Source organism: Magnolia sinica, chromosome 3 (genome assembly GCF_029962835.1).
Source record: "Magnolia sinica isolate HGM2019 chromosome 3, MsV1, whole genome shotgun sequence".
NCBI lineage: Eukaryota > Viridiplantae > Streptophyta > Magnoliopsida > Magnoliales > Magnoliaceae > Magnolia > Magnolia sinica.
In genome coordinates this window covers 66214959-66236757 of record NC_080575.1, presented here as the reverse complement: position 1 = coordinate 66236757, position 21799 = coordinate 66214959, and the positions used below count along the sequence as shown (strand labels likewise).

Sequence of the window (21799 nt, the reverse complement as noted above, 5' to 3'; positions counted from 1 at the left end):
AATCGTTTTATGATGTGGGAAGAATTTTTTTATGAATTCCCTCTGCATGTCGTTCCATGTGCCAATGGATCTAGGACGCAGTGAATGTAACCACGTCTTAGCTTTCTCTTTTAAGGAAAAAGGAAAGAGTTTCAGCCTAATTGTATCCTCAGATACATTAGGAAAACATAATGTAGTTATAATTTCATCGAACTCTTTCAAATGCAAATATGGACTCTCTGATTCAAGTCCATGGAATTTGGGAAGGAGTTGGATAACTCCTGGCTTGATGTCCATTTGTCCTGTATTTTCAGGAAAAATCATGCATGAGGGCGTACTCACTCCCGCCGGTTGTAAAAAATCTCGTAAAGTACGAGGCGGGGGTGCCTGTTGCACTTCATTTTCATCCTGGGTATCCTCCACCCTGGGTGGAAGTAGAGGAGGTTGGTCTTCAGCCATAACCTCAGTTAACTCAGGGGATTTCGAGCGGTGTCTAATCCTGCGATGGATAGTCAACCCCTCAACTAATCCTCCTTCAGTCAAGAGACGTCGAGTGTTGTCACGGGCCCACTTGGGCATGAAACACTCGCAGCCCTCGAAAAAACCTAATCCTAAGAAGGAAAATCTAGAAAGAAAGAGAGAGTTGGAAAGAAATTACCAAATTGGAGTCCTAAGTTAAAAACCGAATTAGAAATTTCTATCTTAAAGTCCTAAAAAGAGAAGAAAAATAACAGTAAATTAATTTCTAAAAAAAGGAATTCTTAAAAGAAAGTGAAAAATTTCTAAAGTAAATTAGGAAAGATCTAAACTAGAGAGTAGATTATTAAAAGAGAACTGAAAGATAGGGAGTAGGGAAAGAGCTTACCAAATTAGAAATTTCTATCTTAAAGGCCTACAAAATAAGAAGGTTAGTTCCTAAAAATATTCTAAAAATAAATTAGGAAAATAAATTAGATTCTAAAAGTGCTGGAATTAGAAAATTTCTAAAATTTAAACCCTAATTCTAAAAATATGAAATTGTAGAGAGATTAGAAAGGAATTACCAATTGAGAAACTTATGTCCAGATCCTATAAAATAGGAAACAAGTTAGTTTTGAACTCAAATAAAAATAAATAAATAAATAAATAAAACTAAGGTTAGTAAAATCCTAATCTTAAACTAATCCTAAAACCAATTAATTTCAGAAAATCGTAACCGTCAGTCCCCGGCAACGGCGCCAAAAACTTGTTCACTCCCCAAGTATAGGGTTGTGATGTAGTAATAAACTCGGTAAGACCGAGGTCGAATCCACAGGGACTGATACCTGTACGTTATCTGAAACCAAGTAGAACTAGAACTAGACTAAGATGTGATCTAAACCAAATAAAATTTAAGAAATAATTGTGGAAGAATTGTCTAAGACTTTAAGGAATTCAGAGGAAGGAAACTAGGGATTCAGGGGATCCACTTGTAGAGATCAGGGAGATCGTATGCCAGGATGGAAATTTACTGAACTGCCATTGATATAGGTTTCAAGAGATGAAAGGTGTATGAATTAGAATGGATTCCATCACCAAACCATGCCCAAGAGACAAAGCAAACAACAGAATTAATCTAATTATCAATCAATCAACAGTGCATGCAAGTTAGAAAGGGTACCATCATCCTACCATGCCCATGGGACAATGATGAACAACAGGGCTTCCCGACTTCATAAACAAAAAAGAGGAAAGAAATATTTAAAGCCATTGCAAGCCCATTGTAATTTCAGTCACAACATGCCATAAAAAAACTAAAAATATTCCCATAAAATTAAATCAAGAATAATCTCTTCAATCTTAATCAAAGGGCACCAGCAACATCTCTCCCATCAGGCTACAAGCTTCACCCCTTAGCCCTAGCTAAGGGGTTTAGCCACACATTAATGGGCTAGATCTCATAATAAAATAGAGAAAAAGAAAGAAGAAGAAAACAATGAAGAAAAGAAAAAAAACCAAACTCTACTCCCTGTCTCTGTCTCTCTTGGCGTCTCCACCCAGCCCCAAAACCGTCCTTCCTCCAATCAGCCGCACAACTTCTCTCACGTGCCAGCCCTTCTTTTCTTTTCCTTTCCCTGACGTGAAGAACTCCCTGACATGCAGCCCTTTTTCCAACCAAAGATCAGCCGTGCACTCCACGTCCCTCTCCCTGTTTCCCAACTTTTTTTTTTCCCCCAAGACGAGCTCCCAGCCCCTCTTTTTATCCTTCAAAGGGCGGTGGAGAGATCGCAGTAGAGAACCGATGCTGCTGGAGTCCTTCCAGAGAATTTTGCAACCAGCCACTACAACTGCGTCGCAGAAACGGTTTACACAGCTACAGAAACCGCACCGACACTCCACTTCCTTCGCTTTCTTTGCAAAGAAGCAACGTCCCTTGGGGGATTTTTGGCCCACCTACATGATGAACGGTTCAGATTAGCCGTCCGACCGCCCCCAAGGGCGTACAACCCGTCGCGAAAGTCGGACGGCGTCCGGCTTTCACGAACGCCCGTAACAGGGCAGCGCTGACACGTGGTGGGGCCCACTTCACTTGTGTTTTAAGAAATCCAAACCGTCCACCAGATTCCCTTAAAAATTTCAGTCGAGCATGGGTCATTTGGATTAGTTTTGGTGCGGCCCAGAGAATCTTTCTTACTACCGTTCGTTCTGTGTTTGAACGGTTGGAACCCTATCATTACTGTTTCTTCGCATTTTGCCACCTAGGCCTTAGTGGCATGGGTCATACGAAACTCATGGACGGTCCGGATTAGCTCATTGCATCACGGTGGTGGGCCACAAAACTCACCCGCAGCCTCCGTTTCCTCCGCTGGACGAAGTCGAGTTGGAGAGGGAGACGTCGGTCAGCGTGCGCTGACCGACTCTGAAGGATACAGTGCACGGCTGGTGCACTTATGTACTGTGCACACGTGATGCACACGCGGTCCCACAGAGATGTTTGTGAGAAATCCGCTCCGTCCATCCGTATTGTCAGCTCAGTTAACGCGTTGAGACCAATTTTCAAGTATATCTAGATAGCAGGCGGGCCCAAAATCAATGGTTTTATGGGCTGATCTATCAGTTGGGGCACTTCCATAGTGATCCGAGGGCTGAAATTTGACGTGTACGGTTACTTTATGGTCCTCAGGCCACATATGGAGTTTCGAACTGATCAGATGGTGAGAACCCTATGATCTTGCATTCTGGACACTTTTCAGGCCACTTAAGCTTCAATTCCTCGATTTTCTTGGATCCCTGGCGTGCAAATCTATCGATCTTGGTCTCCTAAGGTCCGTCCCATGCTTTAGTGTCATCAGATCGGTGAATCCCTGCTTTTTTAGTGTCCTTTCCCAGTCCAAGCTCATGAAGACGCCCTGCATCACAAATATAATTAAATTAGGCTATTAAACGGTGTCATGCTTGTAAATCCATGCAATAAATGGGTCTGATATGCAATATGTGACCCTCAACATATATCAAGATGAGTCCCACATATGTGGGCCCTCAAATCACAAATCAAGTAATAAAATCACCCACCTCGAGATCTCTCCTTCCTTCTACCGCCAATGCATGATAGAGTCCCAAATTGACAATTTCAATGGTTGAGATGGGCTTAGGATGGTGGGATCGGATGGTAGAAAGGTGGGCCACACTACTCTCTCCCATGGAAGCCATGGACATGAGTTGCTCCCATGGAGCTTGGGAGAAATGAGAGAGAGAGATGATGGGAGAGAAGTGATGGTGAGTGATGTAAGTAGGTACTTTGTTGTAAGAAAATGTTGACTTTTGGGAAGGGTGGTTGTACTTGGGGATGGGTGTGAGTGAGAGTGATGGTCAGTGATGGGAGTGTACTTGACATTTGATGTGATGAATTCTCTTGAAATTTGCAACGCGCGACATTTTCCTCGAACTGAATGCGGGCCCACATCTTCTGGCCCGGGTATGCCTCGCCGCGCGAGACGCGGCATCAGAATCGCGACGACGGCGCGGTCGTAAGAGTATAAGTTTCGAGTCGAGTCTACTCAGATATACGGGACATGACTCAGGACCGCGCGCAAATGCCGGTAATAAATCGCGGGTCACCGAAATTCGACAGGGAGGACCGCGGAAGCCTATGGAATGGTACGGTGTAGGATACGGGCCCTACATAATCTCTTCCTTAGTAAACCAGGACTTCCTTTGAAAATAAAGGGTTCCAGACTCACTAACTACTTATATCTTCTTCCATAATTAATCCTTTGTGGATATGTTTATGACCTACTAAAGGCTAGGTGTGGGACTGCCATAGTTCCTTCGATGAAGACAATCAGGTCAAGGTATGGAGAACCCAAGGACTAATCTCTATCAAATAGGGCCACGTGATGCTTCTTGGTGGCCCACCTTGTCCACTTTGAGGTGTTGGATGGTCCATATTAAAACACCCCCTATATTTAACCCATGATACTGATTTTCTATTTGCACAGAGCAGATCTCCCATTCTCTTAATTTTGATCATCGTATGGAATGGGACTTGACATAGGTCCAGCTGTCCTTTATGATCCAGGTCTTGGACCGCATCTGGGTTGGCTTGGATGTTGATCCGACTTTTTGATCTTCAAAATCTTCTAGATCATTTTTGATTCTTTGAACATCTATGAGAAGATCTCCTATTTTTGAAGGATTGTGAGAGACGACCTCGGTGATGAGATCATATGTAGTAATGAGATAGGATACACTCGCTTGACTGGTGTTTTATAGATGTGCTAGGCACATTTCCTTATTTAATGAGCATACTAATCGTGGCCACATGGCATATGACGATAAATTCCCTTAAAGAGTCTGATAAAAGTATTATATAACCTTGTATAATTAAATGACAAAATATGTAACTTCGAAGAAAATCAAAAGCAAATCTCTTCAGGTATGAGTATAAATTATGCATATTCCAAACACCAAGTGAAAACACTATGTATGTTCCTATCGTTCAACCTCGCAGCCGGGGTGGCTAACATGGAGTGTGTGTGCTGACATGGGTGTGTACTAACAAACTAACCCAGAAAAAAAAAAAAAAAAAACCCCCACCTCGCATCGTCCAAAATGGTATAAACAATTTATATATTAAAAAACTACGGAAATTTAAAATCAATAATATTTTGAAAATCTCACTATTATCAATACTCGGTGTGAATGAATATAGGAGATTTTACTTGTCACAACTCACAATTGGCAAAAACCACACGCAGGGTGGTCCAATAATCATAACCGTTCATTATTGGACTCTATGCCATGCGGGACACCTAAGAAATTTAACATTGTGACCGTCTTTTTGAATTCTCTGCCATGTGGGCCACCCAATTAAAAAAGCCGAGTCAGCCAATCGTTACGCTACCACATGCTACACATGGCCGACAGGTGCAACATCAACCCTCAAAAGGGCACCACTGTAGAATCCTTGTCTCATTGATAAGATGGCACTAGTCAGGTGGGCCATAATTAAAAGTTATCTTGCGCACAGCTTCTTTCGAATGTCATGGCACGCCAGGGCTACTTTTACTTCTATCTTTGAGCAGCAACATAACGGATGATCACAAACCGACTGGTGGCCTGAATGTTTAACATCTATACAACGCTGGAATACACGGTGGCATGTGCATTAGTTCACTTATTCACTCAAGTGAGCTTAGCAAAGGCATTTGTGTATGAATGAATTTAGGAAGAAATAGGTTTGCTCAAATACATTCCAAAGGTATTGCACTCAAGTGGACTTAACCCTGCAGTAAAAACAGGGTTAAGCATGCACTTACTCGAGTAACACCGGAACGGGCTTGCGGTTACCAGGTAACCGTTTAGTCAGTGGTACCCGTATTATGTGGGGCTCACATTGATCAATTTGTTTCATATCCATGCCACTCATCCATTTTTGCAGTTCATTTAAAGACATTATCTCAAAACTTAAGTAAATCTAAATCTCTAGTGGACCACACTAATGGAAAAAAAAAAATGGTGAATGACTATTGAAAACTTTTCTAAGCTACAAAGGTTATGGATCAATCTAATCTTTGTATTTTCCTTTCAACTAGTTCTATTTGACCTAATCAATTAGTTGGATGGCAAATAAATATTATGGATCTATGGATCTGCTTACAATGGGCCTTGGGAAGCTTTTAATAAGAGCATTCAATTATTATTGTTTCTTACAGTGTCGCCTTCCCTAAGATTTGGGTATGCTTAGTATCCAAGATTGTCATCAAATGAGCGTGAGAAACAAATGAACAGTGCAACACCCACTAATTAAGCTCTTACCTAGGAACAACTAATCCGCGCCCCTAATCCATTCCCCACATTGGCCCTGTGGTTGGCCCACAGCTTTTCTGCCAGCTGCAACTCAAAGCAGATTGATTGCATCGTGTGCACAACTTTGGTAGTGTTGCTGTCATGGAGGTTTTTGGGACGCTGTCGGTTAATATTTTGAGATCATTTTAGGGAATGGCTTTAAAATGGAGGCAGATCCACAGCTCAAGCGGACCACACGGCAGTGGATTAGCTATTACCCAAGTAACAGCTTAGTGGGTATTATCTTTACCATGTTGTGCTCACTTTGATGAATTTATTTGATATCCACATTTTCCATCCGGTTTTCTCAGCTCATTTAAGGATATTATTTGAAAACTAATCTCTAGTGGACCATACCACAATAAGAAAAAATGATAAATGACCAATAAAAACATTTTATAGGCCACAAAAGCATTGTATCAAGATAGTCTTGGTAGTTTCCCTTCGTATTCTAGTAAATCTTATCAACAGGTTGGATGGAAAATAAATGTTATGGATATAGCTATGGTGGACCTTGGGAAGTTTTTAAAGGTGAGCATTCAATCATCATTGTTTATCATAGTATGGTACACCTGAGACTTGAATATATGCTTAATGTTTGAGATCATGTCTTAAAATGACTAAGAAAATTGGTTATACCAAGTGGATATACAACATATCATGTGGATCCTACGGCAATGGTAACACCCGTTACCTGGCCTAATCTGCGGCCGGACTACACCATAAATAGTTTTAGCAATGACACTTACCGTTTAAACTTTTCTAAAATTTACCGAGTCTGGATCCTCTATTATCAGGTCAATAGAGACTTGCTGTTACCCTAATGGTTTGGCATCCGAAGCTGTTTTTTATATTTTTATTTTTTTAGTAAGTGGTGACGTGGACCAATGAGAATTTGGGTATCAGGAATTCTCTATTGACTTGATAACAGAGCATCCCGACTCAAATTTACCACGTCCATAATGTCACGTGGAGCTCGGTAAAGGCCAAACACAAATATTAAATTGATCCAAAAATTCAATGGTCCCGAGAACTTTTCAATAAAAAGTGTTAAATTTCAAAGCTTTTGTGGTGTGATCCACTTGAGCTTTGGATCTGTCATAATTTTTTCGGCCGTGACTTAAAATAATCTTACAGAATAGATGAAAAGGATGGATACAACATATACGTATGATGGTACACATAATTCGGTGACGTCAACACACACGGACGTCGGTGTCGTGTGGCACACCACGCAAACCGCATCCGCTTAAATCCCCTCTTGCTAGCTCGCTCGTTCGCTACTTCTCTCTCATGGCGGACAAGGACAGCGTTAATGCAAACCGTCCATCCATCGACCCCATCACGGGCTTCTGCGCTGCAACCAAGACCTTCCACAGTATCCGTCCAACAATTCCTCTCCCTCCTCTCTCCCTCCCCCTCTCCTCCGGCTCCTACTCTCTCTCTCTCCTCCTCTCTTCATCTCCACTCCCTTCATCTCCCGCTCTCATCGACTCAACCTCCGGACAGACCCTCTCCTACCACGATTTCATCCTCCGCGTACAATCCCTGTCCTCCGCACTCAAACCCCTCCTCTCCCGAGGACAGACTGCTCTCATCCTCGCCACTCCGTCTCTCCACATCCCTGTCCTCTACTTCTCTCTCCTCTCCCTCGGCGTCGTCGTCTCCCCTTCCAACCCCGCTTCCACTCCTCCCGAGATTTCCCGCCAAATCCACATCAGCCGCCCTGTCATTGCCTTCGCCACGTCAGCGTCTGCGCCAAAGCTCCCTCCCTCCCTCCCTACCATCCTTCTCGACTCCCCCCTCTTCCTCTCCATGATCGCACCACGTGGCGCCTCGGTTGCCGTCAATCCCGCCTCGGATGAGCCCAACCAGTCGGATGCCGCGGCGATCCTATACTCGTCGGGGACGACCGGTAAAATAAAGGGAGTGGTGCTGACCCACCGGAATATCATATCACTTTTGGCCGGGATCTACGCCGTCAGGCAGGAAAGGGCGCCGCCGGCGGTTGTGCTGGTGACGATGCCGCTGTTCCATATGGTCGGTTTGTTCTACTGTTTGAAGGCGGTGTCGATGAGAGAGACGGTGGTGATGATGGAGAGGTTTGAGGTGGGGAAGATGGTGAGGGCGGTGGACGAGTTCCAGGTCACGCACTTGTCAGCAGCGCCGCCAGTGGTGTTGGCAATGACGAAAGGGGATATGGTGGATCCGTACAGGTTGAGGTCGCTCAAGTGGGTGCTCTCCGGCGGAGCGCCCCTAGGCAAAGAGGTGATCGAGCGGTTCAAGTCCAGGTTCCCAGCCGTCCAACTAGGCCAGGTGAGTGGATGAGGGAAGCGTTGTACCCATTGAAGTGGGCTATTTTAATCAAGTTTGGCAATTGGCTGGGCCATTCTAGACTCTGTGTGACTTGTCCAACGGAAACGGATTGGCTACTCCCCCTGCCACCCGCCCGGTGGCTGATAGTCGGTGCTCTGCGGGCCTTCATCCATTCCGTTCATCCAGTTTTAAAGATTATTTTAGGGCTTGACCCCAAAAAGGAGCGGGATATAAATATCAAGAGGACCACACCACAGTAAAACAATATCGATTGGATACCCACCATTAAAATCCTCCCGAGGCCCAATGTACTGTTTATTTGATATCCCGTTGTTTTTTAGGTCATACGGACCTAAATGAAGAGAAAAAATAAATATCAGCTTGATCCAAAACTTTTATGGGCCCCAAAACTCCAGTGTTTTTTAGGTCATACAGACCTAGATGAAGGGAAAAAACAAATATCATGAAGGGAAAAAACAAATATCAGCTTGATCCAAAACTTTCATGGCACCAAAAAAGTTTTTAATTGTCTAAGTTAATTCAACACTGTTTCCTGTAATGTGGTCCACTTGAGATTAATATATATCTCATTTTTTGTCTCATACTCTAAAATGATCAATAAAAATAGATGGACGGCATGGATGAAACACATACATCATAGTGGGGCCCACAGAGTACAGACTACTAGTCAATGGCTGGTGTCAGGTGGCAGGGGGGAGTAGCCAATCCGTTCCCGATCGGTGTCAATGGTCCGGTCCTACCACGCACATGCGTTGCATACCACTTATATCCGATTTCAATCCTTGGTTGGGCAACACCTGCCTATTGAATATAGACCGTTCGTTCCATGGACGCCGATTAGCTACCGACAGGATGAGTAGCGAGACTAACTATTGAAGTGACGTCACCAAGTTCTGTGGGCCCTAACACGATGTATGTGTTATATCCGCACTGTCCATCCATTTGGAGAGATCATTTTAAGGTATTAGACAAAGAGTGAGGTGGATCGAAAGCTGGAGTAGACCCACCACAGAAAACAGTGGGGAAGAGTGACGCCGGCGGTTGAAACCTTCCTAAGGTCCACCATGATGTTTATTTGAGATCCAACCTGTTTATAAGTTAATATAGACATGGAAAAAAAGGGAAAACACAAATATCAGCTTGATCAATAACTTTTATGGCTCTTTGAAGGTTTTAATGGTGGGCGTCAATCTTGCCTACTGTTTTATGTGGTGGGATCTACTACTGCTTTGGATCAGACTCATTCTTTGGCTCGTGCTCTAAAATGATCACTTTGAATGGATGGACGGTGTGGATACCAAAAAAAATAAAAAATCATCGTGGGCCACATAACACTTTGACGTCACGTCAATTGTGAGTCTCCTTACTTAACCTGTCAGTGGTTAATCCGTGTCCTCGGTTCCATCCTTCTAAGCATTTACTGTTGTGCACGTGGACCTCACTTAATCAACGACCGGGTAAGCTCAAATTGAAAAATAGGGAGTCTGTCAATTTTTTAATTAGTTCGGTATAAGAGTACGGACGATTGGGGTTAAGCCGGGCGAAGCCCGGCCCAGCCCAAACGAGCCCATTTCCATCATAAATTCACCTTTTTTTACCATTTTTTTATGGCAGAAATTCTCACTAACACTGATGTTACCAAGTAACTAGGGAAAGACACTGTTTAAAAGAATAATTTATAATTTACTACCTAATTTTTATAGAATTTACATTTTGGTACATTTTTAAAAATGTTGTTACTAAGCTACCTCACTATTTTGAGTTTCATTGACTACTTTCCCCTAAATTTTGTTAAAAATGGTTACACAACGTGGGTAACTCTTTTTCTTTTTCTTTCTTTTTTTGTAAATAACGAAATTCCCTTTCAACAAGCAATGCATTAACCAAAATTTATTATCATTCGACCATCTAATTAATGGATTAGAGGACATTTATTACTGTTAGAACTGAGGATATCCAATGGTCCTTAATTCAACAAACAACTGTCCAAAAATCAGGTAGAATGCATTAACCAATCTTATCATAGTTAGACGCTTTAATATGACTTGTCATGGCATGGGTACAATTTATAAGCTCTTTTTAACAATTGTCATATGCGCCCCTAGATTATCAAACGCACCCTCTACCCTGCATGAAATTCATGTTGCCGATTCTGCGGATAGATTGCACCCAGGTACCTACTAGGGCTACTTTTGTGAACCTAGAGTCAGATTGGTGAAACTTTCACGAGATTCACGTAGTTACCATTCAACCCAAGAATCATGAAAATCTAAAACTGGAGGTCATACCATGAGAAATGGTTGAGATAGAACGCCCACGATTAATTTTGTGTACGGCTTATTATGGCTTTACGTTCAATTCAATACATTCTTCTTTGATTGTTGTACCATATTTATACAAGAGCCAATTAGAGAGGGCCACATGTAATTTTACAAGAGTTGCATGATATATTTGAAATATGTAAAGATATCCGAAAAGGTTTTTGTGGTGATATAGTTGGCATCTATTCAATGATGCAATGTAATCCACAAAGCAAGGGTGGACGAGCGGAACATGGTCAACTCGATAAGGAAACTTGAATTAGTTAAAGGATAGATGATAGGCTTAAGGGGGGCTTTATAAGGTTAGTAATGTTGAAACGGTTATAACAATTGCCAGAACATGGAATGCATCTAGATAATTAGTTTAAGGCTTTAAATAGCAATGAAATTTAATTGAAGAAGGCGTTTATAGCAACCAAACCAAATCAAATCTAGAGACCTTAAACTAATTAGTTGCCTGCCTGCCTAAGTTTCAGATTCATGCCTAGGAGAATCGTGCATTTCAAGCACGTAGCTGCCTGCCTGCCCAAGTTGAGCAATTCTAGAGACCATCTTGGTTAGCCATCCGCGATGGGCCTTAAGGCCAGTGAGGCTGATGATTCCCTATAGTTTCGAACTTAGCAGAATTTCGACGAGTGTCCTATGCTTACTTTAGTCTATCGGAAAGGATCTTGAGAGGGCTAGCCCTCGCGATCCATTTCGGGTCCCGGTCGTACCTAGGACTAGTTGTGTCTACAACGTCACCTTTTCATAATTTGTGAAGGTCGTCGTTTGATCCTATTTACTCCCACTTTCTGATGCTACGCACGTGCGCCCCATGTAAACTGCCTAACACATTCCTGGGGCGGCTCACTGGTGGACGACCTAGGGTCCAATGTCATTTCAGCTCAAGTGTTACATTGGCCTTTACTGAAGGAAAGAAGCTGGGTAAGAGCACAAACATCCAAAATTGTCAGACTCATGGAGCCGCATCCGAAGGTGTTTGTGGATGAATTTTAAAATGATGGTGCTGCAATGAACAGAGGGGGATCTAGTGCGTAATTATAGAGTGACATTTTGATGCATTTATAGATGTCAATCTCTCTCCAAGAAACCTCATATTGTGTAGCAATACTGGCAAACCAATCACTCCATCCTAATACGGGTTTTGCCCAAGATCATGAAGTTTTTAGGGCATTGGAAGGATCGGGAATTGATTAGGATTGGATTAGTATGTTCTCGCCAGTGCAGTTTGGAAAGAAATGGCCCATTGGGTGGATCTCATCAACTTCAATTTCAATAAAGAGGGCTAGGCCAAGGCAGTAATAATTATTGAGCGACAATTTGAAGATGATCTTGTTAGTGAAATTTTTAGAAACTTGTTGTAAGGTTGGAGAGACAAAGGATAAAGAAGTAGCCAGTGTCGGGATGAGAGAATTAGGGTTTTGAAAATGAAGAAACGAGAAAGAAATGTTGAGAAACTTAGAAACGTGTGAAAATGGGGTTTATATCATCCATAATCGTGTGCATTAATTAGAGTGTAAATCTTGATTTCGTATTGTAAGATGCTTATACATGTGTCGCTACGGGAATACTCTCTATTTTTTACATAAAAAACACAACCGTCATTCAGAATTATCTCGGTCATGCGTAATAAATGAAGCATCACCACGTGGCCTAAAGAACAACTACATTTTTTAGGGGTCACATGTCGCTTTCACCTTTTACCAAAGGTGAAGCGGAATGGGGGGCAATGTTATGCCATATTTCTATTCGTTCCTACGAGTGCCAATCAAAGAGGGACATGTAATTTTACAAGAGTTGTGTGATGTATTTGAAATCTGTAGAGATATCTGAAGAGGATTTTGCAGTGATACAACTGACATATATTGAGCGATGACGCGTCATCCACAAAGCAAGGATAGCCAAGTGGAACGTGGTTGAGTCGATAAGGAAGCTTGGAGCGGTTATAGGACAGATGGTAGGCTTAGAAGGATGGCTCCAGAAGGTTAATAATGCTGACATGATTATAGAAACTTTCAGAACGTGGGAAGCATCTAGATAGTTAGTTTAAGGCTATAAATAGAAATGGAATTCAGCAAAAGAAGGCGTCTCATATCAACCAAACCAAACCAAATCTATCTTTCAATTATCTTATGTTCCTTAGCATTATCAATCACTTATGTTCTTTAGTGTAATTATATGTCATTTACATTCCTTGGTGTAATGGTAGCATTAATTAAGTAGCTATTAACTTTAGTTGTAATTCAAGTCTACGCTCATACGATGGATGCAGTTCGAGTATCAAACAAATTCTCCATCCAGAAAGCATTATATAGTTGTTCTTCGTGGCCGACTATAAGAATTTCTTTCTTGTTTTATTTGTATTGAAAACAAGTCCTTTTGTATGGAAGACAAAGGTGTAACCCATTTTCAAAGGATGAACCCCTCCCTCTAATAATCACCTGATCATGTTAAGCAATGCTATGCAAGTGGTTGAATAGCCGATCGATCTTATTCGATCTTGGTCACATACGATCAATTTCCAACATATGTGCCTATCTCGGTGCTTGGGGTCATAGTTGTTTAGTTTGAATTGAGTTGCACATTCAATTTAGCATGCCCACACAAATCACGTGATCGAAATTGAAACCGAAAAAAGGGTCAACACGTTGATGAGTCTCATCAGGATGAAAAGAACTCAAAATTATTATGGGACTCGAGTGGGGCATACCATGTGAACTTAGAGATTTTCGATATAATTTTTTGTGGGTGGCCCACATGAGTGTTGAATCAACTTGCACACTGGGGTTAAGGACAAATGAGGAGAGAGGGTACCTAATGGACGGAAATGATTTCATGCATGTTAAGAAATTGTAATGATCTTATCCATGGCTTGTAAGTGTAAATCAAGGATGGATTGGATCATACTACTTGTGTGATTTTTTGCATGGTAGCTTATGAAATATATTTTGGTATTAATGGATAGTTCAAATCAAGTGATTGAACTAAGTCCCTAGTTGTAACTGAAGTGTTACAACTTACAGTACTCTTAGTTATAAAATTAAGAAAAATTTAGAGATTGAAGGAGAGGGCACCGAGTTGAGAAGTCTCTTTCTATCTTTCTTTTACTGTGAACAAATATCTCCTCTGACTTTAGTTCAAGGTAGGGTTTTCCTTAGAAGGGACGTGACTTTCTCTTTGTAGGGCCCACTATGATGTTTGTATTATATTCCCTCTATCCATCCGCTTCACCGGTTCATTTTAGGACATGATCCCAAACATGATAGATATCTAAATCTCAAGTGAGCCATGTAAGACTCCTATTAGGTGGGCCACACTTGATCATCAGTTTATATATGACTATTGGATTATTCAGATTGAGCAATTCAGTAGGCTTCGTAAAGTTGTGATCATTAAAGACAGGTTTAGGGTGGGATGTCGAATATGGGAATCTACGGTATGGAGACCCTATATGAGGGAAGTTTGATAGTAAGATTCTCTGACCCTCTTTTCTCATAAATACATATCTTGGTTACCTCACCCACATATACAGAAAACCCTAATCCCATAGAGATGTTTTCCTCAGGGTTCTCTTAGTGACATCATGGCATTGGGAATGTCTTTCCTACAAGGTATGCGTTTAAGATTACAACATATGATCTCCATTATTTATGCATAGACTATCCGTTTAATATGATGTTCATATTATAGATGGTATTAGAGGTCCTATGCATCAATTTTTGTGGATTTATATATATATATATATATATATTATCGTAGGGTGATCCAAACTTCAGATTTCTCTGGGACCTCATGTGGGTCATTGGCCGAGTCGAATCTGAAAATCAGATTTTGAGCCTTCGTGTGTAGGGCTTCTATGGCCATGTCCACAACCCACCATGTTTTCCATAGTTGACAGACCGTGCACAACCATTATTGACGGTTGTTGGCCATCGTCGATAATTGTTGTTGTTGTTGGCATTGAGGTTTTAAAAAATCCATAAAATCATTCTGATTGCTAGGCCCTACCCTATTTTCTCGTGTTGGCTAGGGCCGCAGTGGCCATGGAAACCAGCTACCCCGACCCATTTCTTCATGCCAAATTGACTGCCTTTACCCATCTCTTCACGCACAAGCCAACTGTCCTTGCCCTAACCGGCAGCCATGGTTTTTGGATCATGATTGGTGATCATCAACAGTAGAACCTGCCGACTCCTCTCCCCCCCCCCCCCCCCCTTCTTTGGATTTTGCACCGGTAGCCATAGTTGCCACCATTATAGCTCCTAAAAAAAATAAAAAGAGAGGGAGGAAGATGGTAGAAGGGGAAAACCTCATTAAGATCGAAAATAGGTCTTTGTTTGGGCTGGCAGTCGTCGCTAAGGACTGTAGTTGTGACCACACCTTTATTTCTCTTCTTTCTCCAGATCTGTGTGGATTTTAGATTCTTCAATGATGATGGTTGTTGTTCGTTGTTAACAGCAAAAGAGAAGACATGGCAGTAACGATTAGGGTTTCAACCCTACTGATGGTAGAGGTTAGGGTTTGGACATACCAGGGTTTTCATTTTAGGTCTTTGATCAAAGATAGGCTGCAATTTCGGCATTTCGATTGGGCTTGCATGCATAGGGTCTAATGTTTTGGACATGGTCTAGAAGTTGGATTTTGGTTGTATTTTGGAATCCAATTTTGGAAGGCGATAACAACGACTCTGGCTCTTGTTGAAGATTTTAAAAAAGGGGGGCATGGACCATTTCCAACGGGCAATTTTTAGGCCCATTTTTAGCTATCTTTAGGCTGGCTTTTTTAGGCTTATTTGGGTAGATCCCAGGCCCTACTTTAGGGCGTACTTTGATGATAATTTTGGGCTAGTTGATGGGCTCCTTGAATGGCTAGAAAATGGGCCGAATTTTAGGCTTATTTTTAGTATGTCGTGGGCCCGTTCCTAGCCTATCCAATGCCCATTTTCAAGGCCATTTTTTTTTTTGCCAATTTTGGGCCCTAATCTAGGCCTCCTTCATGCTCATTCTAAGCCAAATCCATGGGGCCTAATCATTCATTACTTCTTTGGACAGTCTGAGGCCCACTTTGGAGTCTTGGGTTCAATGTCTTGAGATGCTATTTGTTTTTCTAACTATTAAATTTAATTATATCCGGGCCAATTTTTTCAGTACAAGTAAAACTAAAATAAATTCATGGATGGTTGATGGGTTTAACTTGATTGACGACCTTTGGTATTTCAATATACATGGTATGATGATATTGAGTTCTAATCTAGCTTGAAATAGGGCCCTTACCCATTCTTCATGGTTGATATTTAGGGTTGACCATTAAGTATAATCCAACTGTCATTTAGTTAAAGTTGTTTAAGCCTATGAGTGCTCAATATCAACTATATTTTGGGCTGAATTAGAACTCTTATGGAATGGTCCATTGTAGGTAAGACCATGAGGCAATCCTTGAGTTTAGGAGTGGGAATTGAAGATGGTTGTGTTAACCACCAAAGTGACCTCAACGGAGAAGATCTTTACTTTTATACTCATGTATATGGGATTTTGTGACTCTTCATTATGGGATTGCATTAAGTTCTATTCGTATCCATTGTGAACAGTGGTCAGAACAAAGATGTATCATTACTTGGTAAGATGAGAGCGAGGTGGAGTGATTGGTGATATAAGTTTGAGAAATCCATTTTACCCAAAGGTGATGAGTGTATTAGATTTATTTTACTAGTATTGGTCAACTCATGTTCAGTAGAGCCTCTTGTATGTCATAATTTTGCCCAAAGGAGGAATTATGATGATACGTCGGGCTCTTACTAAGATTTGATGATTATGCCATATCATCATTGTAAGTCATTTGATCGAAGGCCCCAATTAATCATATGTTACTACATGCATGATGCTTTTGGTTTATATTCATGTAGTGTTATATGTGGCTTGTTTATTTATTAATGTGGGTATTATGCTTTGTGTGTCCAATTATAATTGTTTCCAATATTCCAACCCAATTCAATTCCATACATTTCCTTACTGGGACTAACTATCCAAAATGGAAGTCGTCTATTGAAATAATCTGAGGTTGCATGGACTTAGACTTGGCCCTAGAGAAAGTAAAGCCTCCCATTTCATCTGACTCCAGTTTTAAATCATAAAATGCACACTACAAGGCTTGAAAATTCACCTGTGGTGTAATGGGATTACCGCGGTTGTGCATGCGAAAGCTTGATGGAGTTTATGAATGATGGCTATGTCCTAGAGGGGGGTGATTAAGACCAAATAAAATTTATATCTTTTTAAGCCCAATTGTCTAATGAAGATAAAATGCTAATTAAGCTAAGCAACGTAATTAACTCAAGGCTTCCAAGCCAATAGATGGTCCAATCACATAGACTACAAATGATATGTCAATTAAGCCACTAGTCTATAAACAATAGTATACATGTGTGTGTGGGATGTACTAACTATTAACTCCTAGAATTTATCTAATCATGCATACATATAATTAAACATGCAAAACATAAGCATATTCAAATAAGTGCGCAAATGACAATCTCAAACACAAGCATGTATAGTAGTTCGGTTTCCCTACCCACTCCCGACGGACGCACTCAACCCATGAGTGTACCGGATTTTGCTATCAGAAATTTTAAATCAAGTTAACCTCTAATATTTACAATCCTATACAAGGAAGGGCTCTCACAGGAGACTTCATATAGTTTTCTATAGGCTTGCTACAAATGTCGGTCCTACATAAGAACTTATTAACGTACACTCCTATCGGAGGCTCTCGTAAGAGACTTTAGTTGATTTTTCTTAGGCTAACTAACAACCTTAGCCCTAGTTCAAGGACCTACGTTTACTCCTGCTAGAAGCTCTCACGGAGACTAACACGAACGGCAACCGTGTCCGGTGGCTTACACAATGACTTAATTTAGGCCCTACACAGGAGCCAAGATCCTACACAAGAACTTGGATTTAGCTAGGCCCTACATAAGAGCCAATGTCCTACACAAGAACCTAGTCGAGTTTCGTCATAAACTCTTACCCTCAATCCTACACAAGGAAAAAAGAATATACGGACTCTTACAATTAACAACTTACTTGTTGGATTGAGCCTCTTTTGTAATGCCTTCTTGGGTAGCTTTATTGATGCTTTACCATGTTTCAATTAGCTCCCATTTTCTCTCCTGATCATGATGTTGATGCTTTGCCAAGGCTCCATCTCCAAGATTAAACACGTTGCATGTAGTGCTCCGATGCGGTGACTAAGGTGATGAGAGGATGGTAGAATCTCCTACAACTAATGAGAAATTGTAATTCTTAGGGGATTCACCTAGATGGGTTTTTTTAGAGGATTTAGACAATGGTATGCCTATAGAGGTTGAGTCTAATCTTTAGAAAATAGAGGAGTTCAAGCATATCTTCAAGGTAAAGGTTGAAATCCTCATTCGAGTCTTAATCTCAATGAAGATTACTTAGAACTAATTGGTTTAAATGCTCTTTCGTGTTTCAATCAGCTCCCATTTGCTCCCCTGATCATGATGTTGATGCTTTGCCAAGGCTCCATCTCTAAGATTAAACACCTTGCATGTAGTGCTCCGATGTAGTGACCAAAGTGATAGGAGGATGGTAGAATCTCTTACAACTAATGGAAAGTTGTAATTCTTAGGGGATTCATGTAGATGAGTATTCTAGAGGATCTAGACAACGGTATACATATAAAGGTTGAGTCTAATCTTTAGAAAATAGAGGAGTTCAAGCACATCTTCAAGGTGGAGGTTGGAATCCTCATTTGAGTCTTAATCTTAATAAAGATTACTTAGAACTTATTGGTTTAGAGGCTTGAGATGAGGGATATGATCATGGATTCACCTAAGCTTCTATTATACAAAAAGCTCATCTAAATACCCAAGATCCAAATGTCATTTATAAGAAGTTTGAGTTCTAACGGCAAAAAAATGAGCAGATAACGGATCTGTTGATGCCATCGATTGGGCTTTGATGGCATTGAGGTATACCTTTGATGCCATCAGGAAAGTTAGATGATATGATTTATTCTTTCTAGACATATCTGAGTTACCTATTCAATACCATTGAAGTTTCCCTTCGATGTCATTGAATGAGACCTCGATGTCATTGAGAAAATCAAATAAAATAATCAATTCTTGTTGGACATATCTGACTTCTTATTCAATGCCATCAAGGGGGTCTTCGATGCCATCGAAGACCCCTTGAGGTCTGCTCAATGAGATCTGGCACCACTCGAAATCTGTTATTTTGGGCGTATGTTTTCACAGTAGCTTTGCACATCTTCTAGCATTATCATATTTCAATTAAGTTTTTAAGGCTAATGGATGATTAAAAAAAAAGATTTACTTATTAAGTCAAGATCATCTAAAGGTTTTAGGGTTGTTTTGAGTCAAGGGTTAGGGCCACCAAAGCATCTTATTTACATGTTCTTTACTCTTTGATGGTCTTGATTTCTTATGTTTTCGGTTTTCATCTTACAGAGGCTTATATGACACAAGGACTTGCATGATTGACAAACAAGATGCACAAATCAATGCACTAATAGGCTCGAACTAAGTCAAATAAAATGTTTCAATATCATAAAGAACTCGATTTTTGACACCATGTAGGGTGGCATGCCTAATATCAAGAAAACTAAAGAGTTTTTATCTGAAATAGGAAACCAATTCCTGAAATCAGATAAAGTTGAGCCAAGTTTTCTTCTACATAGTCTAACTCAAGCCACCTATAACGGTCAAGGAAATATGAGGAAGTACATCGTTGAGTTGTCTAATATGGTCACTAAATCTGAGCATTGGGTCTTAAGATTGAGGACAGATTCCTAGTTTTTTGTTGTTTTTTTTTTTAAAAAAAAAAAAAATTAACTCTCTCCCTTTACAATTTAAAATAAGCTATAACACCCAAAAAAGAAAAGTGGACATTGAATGATTTGATATTTAAATGCGTTCAGGAGGAAGAGAGACTCGGAAGGTTTAGCAAGACACAGAATGCGTACTTATTGACATTTGATCAGTGACAAAAAGGTAATAAGAAAGGAAAGCATAATTCAGAAAAATGTTCCATGGTTCCTGTGGGTGGCAATCAGCCTAAGTCTGAAGGAAAAACAAAGAAGAAAAAGCAGGGTCCTAAGGATGGTTGCTTCTTCTATTGGAAGCATAATCATCAAAAGAATGATTGCACAAAGTTTAAAGAATGGCTCGTTTTTAAGGGTAAGAATTAAGTTTTAGTTTGTTTTGAATCTAATTTACCTGATATATCTACAGACTCAAAGAAGAAAAAGTGGGGTCCTAAGGATGGCTGCTTCTATTGGAAGCCTGGTCATCAAAAGAATGATTGTATAGAGTTTAAAGAATAGCTCATTTTTAAGGGTTAGAACTAAATTTTAGTTTTTTTTAATCTAATTTACCCGATATGTTCATAGACTCTTGGTGAATAGATTCTGGTGCGACTATTTACATATGTAATTTCATGTAGGATATGCTCCAAAGACAGATGCCAACTAATGCTGAAAGATCGATCTATATGGGGACTGACATTAGAATAGACATGAAGCTATTGGATTATATAGGCTTAAGTTATTGTCAGGAGACTTTCTTGATCTAGTAGATGTTGTTTGTGTGCCTTCTATAAGGTGCAATTTAGTTTTTGTATCTTGTTTAGACAAGCGTCATCATGTGTTTAAATTTGGAAATGAAAAATTAAGTATTTATTATGAATCAGTTGTGATTGGTTCTGATACTTTAGTTAATAATATCTATCAGCTAGATTTGGATGTTTGATATGTGTACAACATTAACTATTTACATAGAAACACTAAAGGCATCAAATGAAATTTAAACTATGAAAATTCCACAATGCTATGGCACAGGCGAATTAGGCTACATCTCTCATGAGATAATGAAAAGGCTTATGTGTGAAAGAATTATGCACTCTCTAGACTTCTTAGACTTTAGGATCTTTATAGATTGCTTTAAAGGTAAATAAACTAGAATCAGGAAAAATGGTTTCACTGGGAGTGTATAATTCTTAGAAGTGATTCATACAGACATCTGTGGACCGTTTCCCATTACATCCTGGAATTGGAAGATGTATTTTATCACGTTTATAGCCAACTACTCTCATCATAGGTACTTGTACCTTATTAATGACAAATTAGATGCCCTATATACATTTAAGATGTATAAGGCTTAAGTTGAGAATCAACTCGACAGAAAGATCAAAGTTGTCAAATCCGACCAAGGTGATGATTGTGGCATTATCGCTTAGTACACTATGATAATACTCCATAACAAATTAATGTAACGGAAAGGCATAATCGAACCCTAAATGACATGGTGCAATCTATGATTTGTAATTCACCGTTTACAAAATCTTTGTGGGGTGGTGCATTTAAAATGGTTGTGAATATCCTAAATAGAGTTTTAAGTAAGGTTGTATCGAAAACTCCATATGAATTGTGGATAGGGCGAAAGCCTAGTCATAACACTTTCATGGATGGGGTTATTCTACAGAAGCCAAACCATATAACTTATATGAAAGAAAGCTTGACCTTAGAACAGTTAGTTGCTTTTTTGTAGGATACCCAGAAAGTTCTAAAGGATTCAAATTTTATTTTTAATTCTATTCCATGAGGTCATTGATACTGTGAATGTTAGGTTTATTGAGAACACTGAAGATAGTGGGAGCACAAACTTGAGAAATATTGTATTTGAAGAAGAGCATACTATGATTCCCACCACAATCATTAAGGGTAGCATAGGCGTCCGTCCAGCAGTGGACCTTAAGATCCTTATGGATGACCATGTAAAGCCTCAAATACAACCCACTGATGAGGAAATGGAAAAT

The 21799-nt window shown here is 40.3% G+C and overlaps 1 protein-coding gene across 1 annotated transcript in view; it reads left to right on the top strand.

Moving 5' to 3' along the window:
- The first annotated feature begins 7469 nt into the window (after positions 1-7469).
- Positions 7470-21799, top strand: part of LOC131239988 (4-coumarate--CoA ligase-like 9) — a 41697-nt gene continuing 27367 nt past the window's right edge. The window contains exon 1 of the mRNA XM_058237958.1: positions 7470-8601. Coding sequence (XP_058093941.1) covers positions 7579-8601 — 1023 coding nt within the window. The 5' untranslated portion in view covers positions 7470-7578. The remainder of the gene's footprint in view (positions 8602-21799) is intronic.